Source organism: Nicotiana sylvestris, chromosome 11 (assembly GCF_000393655.2).
Source record: "Nicotiana sylvestris chromosome 11, ASM39365v2, whole genome shotgun sequence".
NCBI classification, from domain to species: domain Eukaryota; kingdom Viridiplantae; phylum Streptophyta; class Magnoliopsida; order Solanales; family Solanaceae; genus Nicotiana; species Nicotiana sylvestris.
This window is the reverse complement of record NC_091067.1, coordinates 103723579-103734799: the sequence shown is the minus strand read 5'-3', so window position 1 is coordinate 103734799 and position 11221 is coordinate 103723579. Positions and strand designations below refer to the sequence as shown.

Sequence of the window (11221 nt, the reverse complement as noted above, 5' to 3'; positions counted from 1 at the left end):
CTTAGTGTAATCAGTTTTCTTTATTTTCAATCTATACATTGAAATTTTAACGTTTGTTGACTTGGTTGTACAGGTTCATGCCTAGAAACTCATCGAGAACTGGTGAAGTATTTGAAGCATTATCAGATCCCGAGAAAGTTTTCAAGGCCTTGAATCTGGCCAACCGGAAAAAAAAAATCAACTGAACAACTCCAATCAGACATGGGGGATAACGTGTTAGACCCAGCTACGCCAGTAGCACCTCTTGTGCTAGAGGCTACTCTATATGACTGGGAGCAACCCACAATAGAGAATTTGGCCACAACAATATTAGTCCGGCAGATACAGGCCAAATTTTTTCAAATCACAAACAACATGCTGCACTTATTGCAAAACAAGGGACTATTTTTGGGGTCATACATTGAAGATCCTCAGCAGCACTTGGAGAATTTCCTGTCAATCTGCAAAACTCAAAGGTATCCCAACGTAACTCAGGAAGCAATAAAGTTGTTGTTGTTTTCATTCTCAGTGATAGGAGCTGCCCAGACCTGGCTAAACTTACTCCCCATTAAGTCCATCATAACTTGGGAGGAGTTAGTCAAGCAATTTGTGAATAAGTTTCATCCATCCAACAAAACTGCTCAACAAATTGATGAAATTTTGAGCTTCAAACAAAAATCAATGGAGACTCTGCAAGAAACATGGGAACGATTCAAAGGGATGTTGGCTATATGTCCGCACTACGGTATTTCAGATCAGTTGTTGGGGCAACAGTTTTACATGCGTTTGACAGATAGCATGAAGGCTAATGTTGATGCTTCAGTTGGTGGAACATTTTTGAGCAAAACATAGAGAGAAAGCCAGAGCCTGCTTGACAAGATGGCATAGAATTCGGGGTGGACAACCAGGAATGCACCTATCACTCTAGTAGTTCACTCAATGCCCTTAGATCCATCCAACACTCTTGCTGAAAATATGGCCACCTTAATGACACAGATGAGTATACTCACCAAAAATGTGGAAGAGTCAGGGCAGAAGCAACAGGTGCACATTGTAGATACTACCACTGGGGGCTTATGCACATCTTGCATTAGTCAGCCAATTGGTAACCAATGGAATGCAGAAAGTGATCATCATCACTACCCCGAGGACATGAATTATGTGTCTAATTTTGGGGGCCAGAGATAGGGTGGTCAGAATTGGGGCCAACAGAATCAGCCATACAGGCCAGTCCAACCACATCTCAACAATGGAAATATGGGAGGCATGCGACCTCACAATAATATGGCACCTTACCAAAGGCCACAGGGATACAACAATGAAAATCAGCAATAGAGTTTTCATCCTCCTCAGCAGCAACATGGTGGGAGACAGAAAGATGGGTTTGCTAGACTCGAGGCAATGATGTAGTAGGTTATTGGGTAAAATGCAAAAATGAGTGAAAGGGTAGATGCACATGAGTCAACTATAAAGAATATTGAAGTGCTGATGGTCCAGATTTTGATGTAATTGAATAATCGTCCTCATAGGATATTACCTGCAGACACACAGGTAAATCCAAAAGATCAAGGCCCGAAGCAGCTGATGGCAGTGAGTCTACATAATGGCAGAGACTTAGACTTGGAGCAAGAGAGGGCTCGAGAAAGCAGAAAGGCTGAGACACTTGTACCAGTGCCCATTGAGCTAGATGATTCAACGAAACTGACAAAGGTGACAGTACAGCTTGCCCAGGGAGAAACCAACACACAAATTGAGGCTGAGAAAGAAGCCAAGACATCCTAGGAACCGGTAGTTGAGGTGGTGTCTGACAAAGAGAAAACCCAAATCATTAGGTAGAAGAGACCTCCAACACCATTTCCACAGAGGCTGGTCAAATACCAGAAAGAGGAACAATACAAGAAATTCTTAGAGATGCTGAAACAAATCCAGGTAAATATTCCATTTATTGATTCTTTGAAGGAGATGCCTAGTTATGCAAAAATGATGAAGGACTTGATGTCCCGAAAATTCAATTTCCAAGACTTGGCCACAGTGACTCTAACTCAAACCTGAAGTGTTGTGGTGACTAGACCAGTTGCTGAGAAGTTGTCTGACCTAGGGAGTTTCACAATTCCCTGCACCATTGGTAGCTTTGCCTTTGCCAAGGCACTTTGTGATTTAGGGGCTAGCATAAATCTGATGCCCCTGGCTATCTATAAGAGGTTGGAGATTGGAAGAGTTAGACCCACATCTATGTTATTGCAGCTGGATGATAGAACTGTGAAAAGACCTTCTGGTATCTTGGATGACGTGTTGATATAAGTAGGGAAATTTGTGTTCCCTGCAGATTTTGTGATTCTGGATTTCAAGGTGGATGAAGAAATTCCCATAATTTTGGGAAGGCCGTTCTTGGCTACATAGAGAGCTCTCATTGATTGTGAAACTAGGGAGCTCAAGATTAGGTTGAACGATGAGGAGATAACATTCAACGTGCAGAAATCTATGAGGCGACCAAGTGAATTCGCCAATTGTTCTCTTATTGATGTCGTGGATGTAATTGTGGAAGCGGATGATGAGACATTGACTATTGAGGATCCTCTTGCTGTATGTCTTGTAAATTTAGATGAGGTGAATAGGGAAGAATTGGCAGAATGGGTGCTGGCGTTAGAGGGCAGAGGGTTTTGGGATAGAACACTTGAACTCGAGCCCCTGCACTTAGAAAATAGAGAAACACCTCCAGCCAAACCATCCATAGAAGAACCACCAAAGCTGGAGTTGAAGCCACTGCCCACCCATCTTAGGTATGTGTTAGTAGGACCTAACTTCACTTTACCTATTATTATCTCATCTAGTTTGTTAGATGTGCAGACACAACAGCTTTTGCAGGTACTCAAGGAGTGCAAGACGGCTATTGGGTGGACCATGGCAGACATTAAGGGGATCAACCCGGCATATTGTATGCATAAAATTCTACTGGAAGAGGGGCACAAACCTTCCAAGGAGCACCAAAGAAGGCTGAATCCCAACATGAAGGAAGTGGTGAAGAAAGAGGTGATTAAGTGGTTAGATGCGGGAATCATTTTCCCCATCTCTGACAGCAACTAGGTTAGCCCAGTGCAATGCATTTCTAAGAAGGGTGGTATGATGGTGGTCAAAAATGATAACAATGAGCTGATCTCTACAAAAATCGTCACAGGCTGGAGAATTTGTATGGACTACATGAAATTAAATCTGGCCACTCGGAAAGACCACTTCCCACTTCCCTTCATTGATTAGATGCTTGACAGACTGGCAGGGAGGTCCCACTTCTGCTTTTTGGACGGGTACTCAGGGTACAATCAAATCTCCATTGCACCAGAGGACAGAGAGAAGACCTCTTTCACATGCCCATATGGAATTTATGCTTTTTAGAGGATGCCCTTTGGCCTATGCAATGAATCTCCACATTCCAAAGGTGCATGATGGCCATATTCACTGACATGGTCAAAGACATAATGGAGGTGTTCATGGATGATATCTCAGTGGTGGGAAATTCATTCGACGAGTTCCTTACAAATCTAACCCGAGTGTTAAAAAGATCTATTGAGGCTAACTTGGTACTTAATTGGGAAAAGTGCCATTTCATGGTACAAGAGGGCATAGTCTTGGGACATCGGGTATCAAGCAAGGGAATCGAGGTAGATCGTGCTAATGTTGACGTGATAGCAAAACTGCCACCCCCACATCAGTCAAGGAAATCAGGAGCTTCCTCGGGCATGCCAGTTTCTATTGGAGATTCATAAAAGACTTCTCAAAAATTGCCAACCCTCTCTATAATTTGTTATAAAAAGATCACCCTTTAATTTTTTTTGATGATTGCAGGGTAGCATTCGAGGAGTTGAAAAAGAGTCTAGTCACAACACCCGTCATTGTTGCCCCGACTGAGAGCAACCATTCGAACTCATCTATAACGCCAGTGACTATGCAGTGGGGGCAGTGCAGGGATAATGGAAAGATAAGCTAATGCACCCAATTTACTATGCCAGTAGAACGTTGAGTGAAGCTTAGCTGAACTACACTGTGACTAAAAAGGAGATGCTGGTTGTGATGTTTGCATTCGACAAGTTCAGATCATACCTGATTGGCTCTAAGGTAATTGTATATACTGATCATGCAGCTCTCAGGTACTTGATTGAGAAGAAGGAGTCCAAACCACGCCTGATTCGTTGGGTGCTGTTACTGCAAGAGTTCGACCTAAAGATTTGTGACCGTAAGGGCACAGAAAACTAAGTCGTTGATCAGCTATCATGACTTGAAGGAGCTGAAAACTCAGTTGAGGTAGAGGATATTCTGGAAACCTTTCCAGACGAGCAGCTACTCACTACAAGCCTTGAGGAAGTGCCATGGTATGCAGACTTTGCAAATTACCTGGCAAGCGGTATAGTTCCCTATGACCTTTCCTCTATGCAAAGGAAAAAGTTTTATCGTGACTGCCGCATGTATTACTGGGATGAACCTTATTTGTTTCGAATATGTGTTGACAATATGATCCAGAGGTGTGTCCCCGAGATAGAACAATCTTCTGTTTTGAAGGCATGTCACGCATCGGCATATGGCGGGCATTTTGGAGGAGTCAGGACGGCAACAAAAGAGCTAGAAGCCGGGTTCTACTGGCCAATAGTGTTTAAGGATGCACATTAATGGGTAAAGGGCTATAATGAATGTCAGCAAACCGAGAACATTTACCGTCACCATGAGATGCCCATGAACCCAATTCAAGAGGTTAAAGTGTTCGATGTCTGGGGGATAGAGTTCATGGGCCCCTTCTTCTGCTCCTTTGGCAATAAATGCATACTTGTTACTGTGGATTACGTGTCGAAATGGGTGGAAGCTGCAGCACTCCCCACTAATGATGCAAGAGTGGTGGTGGGGTTTTTGAAGAAGAATATATTCACCCATTTCGGGACCCCGAGAGCTATTATCAATGACGGAGGCACTCACTTCTGCAATCGAGCCTTTGAGAAATTGCTAGCAAAGTACGATGTGTGCCACAAGGTGGCAACACCATATCATCCTCAGACCAGTGGATAGGTCGAAGTGTCTAGTAGAGAGATAAAGAGTGTGCTAACCAAGACTGTGAATGCCACAAGAACTTATTGGGCGAAAAAGCTAGATGATGCACTTTGGGCCTATAGAACTGCTTTCAAAACACCAATTGGTATGTCACCATACAAGTTGGTGTTCGGGAAGGCCTGTCACTTGCCAGTGGAACTAGAACATAGAGCTTGGTGGGCAATAAAACAACTAAATCTGGACATTGAGGCTGCAGGAACAAATAGAGTCACAGAATTGCATGAGCTAGACGAGTTCCGATTTCTTTCTTTTGAAAGCACGAGGTTGTACAAAGAGAGAATGAAGAGGTTTCACGACAAGAACATTGTTGAGCGAAATTTCAATCCCGGAGATATGGTGTTGCTTTATAACTCAAGATTAAGGCTATTTCTGGGTAAACTCAAGTCATGATAGTCTGGACCATTTCAAGTGGTCGAAGTATTCCCTTTAGGTGCCATAGAGATTGCCTTAGAGAAAGACTCTCATACATTTAGAGTCAATGGGCAAAGATTGAAACCATATGTGGGCATGGATGAACAAAAGGAAGTATCAGTGATCCATCTGACTGAACCTCAGAGGTCGAGCGATCCTTAAATGCGCTTATCTGCACCGTGCCTTGGCGTTAAATCAAGCGCTGCATGGGAGGCAACCCATTGATTTGTTGTAACTATCGTGCCACGATATTAACTAAGGCGCTGGTTAGGAGGCAACCCAATGTGTAGTGACTTTAGTATAGTTAGTATTTGTTAATTTTGATTTTTGTAAGTGCTAACCAATGCAAGTGAGCTTGAGCAAGTGATAAGTCCATAGGACGCATAAGGAATAGGTAAAAAAACGGAAAAAGTTTGAGCCCAGGAGCGCGCCCGCGCTATAGGCCTCACATATGGGCAAACATTCTGCCTCAGCATCTCACCTAGTAGTGCGCTCGTGCTATGACCGCGCTAGAAGCGCACCCGCGCTAATGGCCGCGCTAGTGACCGCACATATGGCCAAGTACACTATTTCATTAGCGCGGCCGCGCTCGAACCGTGCTACTGACCCTTTATTTAACTTAACAATTATTTTTTATTTTTTATGTTTAATTGTTTAGTGGTTTATTTCCCACCCACCCTCATTATTCCACTATTCTTCACTCCTCTTTCTTAACGCATAAACACAAAACCCCAGCCCTAAAGTCCCTCTTCTCCATTCCCAAATTCGCTAAGGATCAAGCCCAACCCTCCACTACTCTTCTTCACTTCTCCCACCTTCTCTCACTACAGGTAAGGTTTCCATTTGCCATTTTTTTTGCAGATTTTCGTTTTAATTTTTTTAATTATATAATAGCTTTTTCTTTTCTTTTCTTAGTAGTAATCTATAGTGTTTGTGTAGTGTTTGTTGGTGGAAGTTTCCTCTTAACTTAGTGGGTGAATTTGGGGAAATTATGGTGGTCATGGGGTTACAACATGTTTAAATTGAAGGTTGGGTATATAAAGTCCACAAGGTGTTTGTTTAAATGCCACAGTGAGTGTAAATGGGTAATTGTGACCAACTGTGCGAGTGAAGTCTGAGTAACCGCAATTGAGTCATACCTTTTGTGTTGTACTAATGCTATTATTCTTCTAGGTACTATGGCTCCATCCAGGAAATGCCGCACCACCGGTGCCTCGTCCAGCGGATCAACTCCTGCTCATCCCTTTGATAGTAGCAGGTTCGTCTCTGCCAAGGCTCAGGACCACTTTGCGGATAAGTCCCCTAAGAAACCGATACCGAAAAGGGGCATAGATATAGGGTCGATCAAGCTGGGCTGCCCTAACTTGTATAATGAGCTGGTAAGGCGACGACTACAAATCTTCCTTGAAGAGCCGGACGAGGGAAATGTGATGGTTGTCCGTGAATTCTATGCCAATGTAAAAGAACATGTGAATGGTGTAGTAATAGTGCCCAGAAAGGCGGTAGATGCCTCTATTGAGGAAATATAGAGAATATACCAGTTACCCTCTCCTATGGATTCGTATGAAGACTACTATGAGATGTATGGCAGATCACACACGCAGTGGGAGAGGTTCTTTGCAACAATCTGTGTACCTCGCAAGGATATTATATAGATAAAGTATGGTAAGAAATTTCACTCTGCGGCGCTTACCTTTGAAGGGAAGTGCTGGTTGTATGTTATCAACAAACGCCTGATCCCGTCTTCTAAAACCACGAAGGTGAATGGTCCTTAAGCGACTCTGATTTGGTGCTTTATGAATGGTCACAACTTTGACGTGGCCAAACTGATTCATGAGGAGATGTTCACCCGTTGTTCAATGAAAAGGTATAAGTTCTTCTTCCCTTCCTTAGTTACTAGACTTTGTCGGGCAGTTCAGACGCCGGAAAATCTGAATGTGGATGGGTTAGTGCCAAAAGACTCCAAGTTCCACGCTGATAAGGTAACTACTGGGAAGGAGCCGGTGGCAGTGGGTGATGATGATAGTGGTGAATCTGATGACTCTGAGGAAGAGGAGGCTGAGCAGGAGGATGTGAGGGTCGAGTCACTGGCCCATGATCAAATTGCAAAGGCTACAACAATATCTGGGGCTGCTCGGGTTACCCGGTTCACAGCTTTAGAGCGGGAGGTGGCCAGATTGTGTACCACGGTCGCTGACTCAGGTATATGTGTTGACGTGGTGGCTGCCCAGCAGGTGAAATTGGAGAAAAAAGTATTGGGCTGGGTGAGAGCTCTGGGTCGTGCTTGCAATCTGAACCCAGAGACGGTCTCCGATCAAGAGTGATCACTCAGGGAAGTTCCTTTACCTCACTGGTCTTTATTTTGCATGCCATGAGGACATGTCTTCCTTTTAAGTGTGGGGTGGGGGATACTTCAATATATGTGTGTATATGTAACAACTTGACTGTTTGATGTTTTCTTTGTTATTCTTGATTGTTTTCGGTGGTTTTGAGTAATAGTCATATTAGGTAAGTTGACTTATCCCGACGACGAATCTCTTTCGACGAGGTTCTTGAGGGTTTAAGTCGAGTGAAAATCTGAAAAAAATATAGAAAAGAAAAAAAAACAGAAATATGTTGGACTCTTCCTGATGACGAATTTTCTAGACAGTTTTCTTGAAGGAAGTAAGTCTAAAGAAAATACCAAAAAGATTTTTTTTATTTCAGGTAGTGTAGTAACTCCACCTTGGTTTTTCTTTGGGCCACGATTCTTTTCCAAGGGTTTTGCTTGAACCGGGCGTAGTTAGTTTTTGTTTATTTTGTTTCTAGGTTTTAGTTAGTACTGATGGACTATGAGCTGAAATAGAAATAGAAGCCCTTGGCGTGGATACAACTAAACACAGCAGACACTAGAGTATGACACTTAGTCTTAGTGGTTGATTCTTGTTAGAGTGCCTTAAATTGTATGTTTGTAACTGACTTGAGTACTCAAACAAGAGTGTCTTGATAAGCCAATCTGAAGTGAGTCATGTGCCATCTGTGTGTGAGTTGTATTGTATTCTATGCTCTGCATGTGATGCTTAGAACTTGTCCCGTGTATTTGCAAAGTGAAATAGTAGCTTTATCCAGTCTTAGAAGTGATATAGGCATTTATTTGTTAAGCCAGATATATAAAGTAGACCCACCTAAATGCGATACATCGTAGTTAACCCCGTTGAGCCTATAAGCCGGTTTCTTTGGCAACCACATTACAAACCTTACCCAATTGTTTGAACGGCCCATCTGTTTGAACCCCTTTACCTCCTATGAGCACTTGAATGGTTATGAAATATGCAAAAGTTAAAGTGTGGAGTGGTGGTTTGGTTTTTGAGTGGAATTGATGAAATAGAGAAAAAGGTGCAATATTTTGAAAAATAAAAGTAAAAGAATAAACACCACTTAACAAGAAAAAGAAAAAAAAGAATGAGTAAATGTAGTACTTGATAAGTGGTGACTTGATATAATTGCTCCTAATGGAGTTTGGGGTATATTAAATAGAAGTGTGGTGGAATGTCTGGTCTGACATAAGTATGGTTTTGAATGCGAATGTGATTGTATTAAAAATGCTTAGGGAGGTTAGTCACTGTATCCAAAGATATCCTACCCATCTCTTAGCCTACATTACAACCAAATGAAGACCTATTTCATCTTAGACTGAATGGACTCGATTAGTAGAGTAGTACACTACATGCAAGCCTATGGTGCATCTGTGTGGCATGTGAATGTTCTTTTTGATAGTGAGCAATTTGTCTATCTAAGTTCCTAATTGTTCTTAATATTATTATTTGTGTAACTACTCTCTTGTGTGATGTGAGGGCATGTGAATATTGCACGTGAGAGTCGACTCTTGAGGCCAAGATTGTACACTACTAGACGTAACTTTGATGATTTATAATTTGTGTGATACGTTAGGGGAAATGCTTAGTGAAGGAACCTTTATAGAGTGTGGTAGATTGCTCGAGGACTAGCAATGCTTTAAGTGTGGGGGTGTTGATAATAGGATAGATTCATGTAGTTTGGTGACTGTTTATGCCCTAACTTGACTATGCTTCACTGTTCTAGGATGGTTAAATGACGATAAATTGGCTCTAATTGTGAATTTCATGTTTTGCAGGAGCGAGTTGCACTTATGAGGACTTAGGACAATATTTGGAGCTAAATTAAATCAAGGGAAGCCCCTCGGAGCTGAGTACGTGTGAAAGAAGAGAGAAAAGAAGAGATAAAGTGTTGTACCAGCTTAGCGTGACCATTAACGCGCCCTTAGCGCGACTGCGCTAGCCCAGGAAATCGAGGCAGAATACTATGCTATATGCGCGGCTATTAGCGCGGGCACGAGTGCGGCCGTGCTAGTCCAGTTTGGAGTATATAATTTCAGGGGTAAACTTGGAAGTTCAGGGGTAATTCTACTTAACCTATAAGAGGTCCAGCTTTCCCAAAGGGACATTATCAAGGTTTTTACAGGTTAGTTGAAGGCAAGAAGAGGGAAGAGGCAAGGAGGATAATTCGACATTGAGTTCTACCTTTCTTCTTTTTGTATTTATCAATTATGATGAATTCTACTGTTGATAGTATGAATACGATAATGAGTAGCTAATTATTTAGTCTAGGGTTTTGATGGAACCTGTTGAAGGATGAACTTCGTGTTATGTTAATATAGTTTGCCCAGTTTAATCTCTATTTGTTCAACTACATTTTTGTTGTAGTTAATTGATAGGATCCTCAATTAGTTGTGCCTATTTAGTATGTATTACTCAGTAGAGAGTACATATTTAGGTAGTTGTTGAACAACACCACTTCCAAAGTATATGAGGAATCAATAACCGAGGGTTTAAAGGTGGGATTAGGGATAACGAAACCTTGGGTGTGATATGAGCTGTAATAAAAGCCAGCCAGCGTAAATCGGGAGAGTGTTGTAATTACTTGGAAGAGATTTATGGTAATAAGAGTACTCATGATTGATAGAGACAATTAGGCAAATCTACGCGAAACATAACAGGAAGGGATTCCATCAATAGAGGAAATCACAACCTTAGATCCTTCTCTAATTTGTTTACAACCCAGTCATAGTTAGATTTTAGTTTACTTACTTTCATTAAGTTATAGTTAGTAAAAACATCACCAATTGTTATTTAAAATATCTGAAAAGTTGATTATGAAGAATTCAGTGAGTCTGACAAGAGTAATTGGTAGGTTAATTCCCTGTGGGATTTAACTCTGGGCTAAATACTCAGATTATATTTGTAACAATCACTTGTCCTTTTTATAAGGCATAGTTGGGCATGATCAGAGAGAAAGATGAAGAAAGAAAGAAAAATTGATGAGAGATGCGGCAGTGAGGAAAGAGGAGAGGAGAGAAAAAAGGAAAAGGATATAACTAAATCCTTTAATTCAAGTCACTAATAATGGATTGTATATAATTTGTAAGTAATCTTTGTTTATGGTAGGTAATATACAAAACTAGGACAATTTTGATAAATAAGTTTCAAATATTATGTAGGAAGGAAAAAATTCCGAAATTTAACGGCCAATGTGGGTTCTTGCTATGTCCATTTATAAGTAGTTCATTGCAAAAATTGGCTAATTCATAAAATATTACTAATATTAGTCAAATATTACTAATATTAGTCAATTAGCTATTTGTAGCAGAAAAATATCAAATTTTGCTTTCTTTTGAGTGGATGTTATTAGAATAGATTGAGTATATCTTAAGGAGCTTGAATCT

The 11221-nt window shown here is 41.4% G+C and overlaps 1 protein-coding gene across 1 annotated transcript; it reads left to right on the top strand.

Moving 5' to 3' along the window:
- Nucleotides 1-1297: 1297 nt before the first annotated feature.
- On the top strand, nucleotides 1298-5028 carry LOC138881429 (uncharacterized). The gene is made up of 8 exons (XM_070161653.1): nucleotides 1298-1377; nucleotides 1509-1689; nucleotides 1812-1908; nucleotides 2054-2270; nucleotides 2406-2844; nucleotides 4115-4121; nucleotides 4256-4530; nucleotides 4648-5028. The coding sequence occupies exons 1-8, from the start codon at nucleotides 1298-1300 to the stop codon at nucleotides 5026-5028; spliced, it is 1677 nt and encodes a 558-aa protein (XP_070017754.1).
- Nucleotides 5029-11221: the final 6193 nt, after the last annotated feature.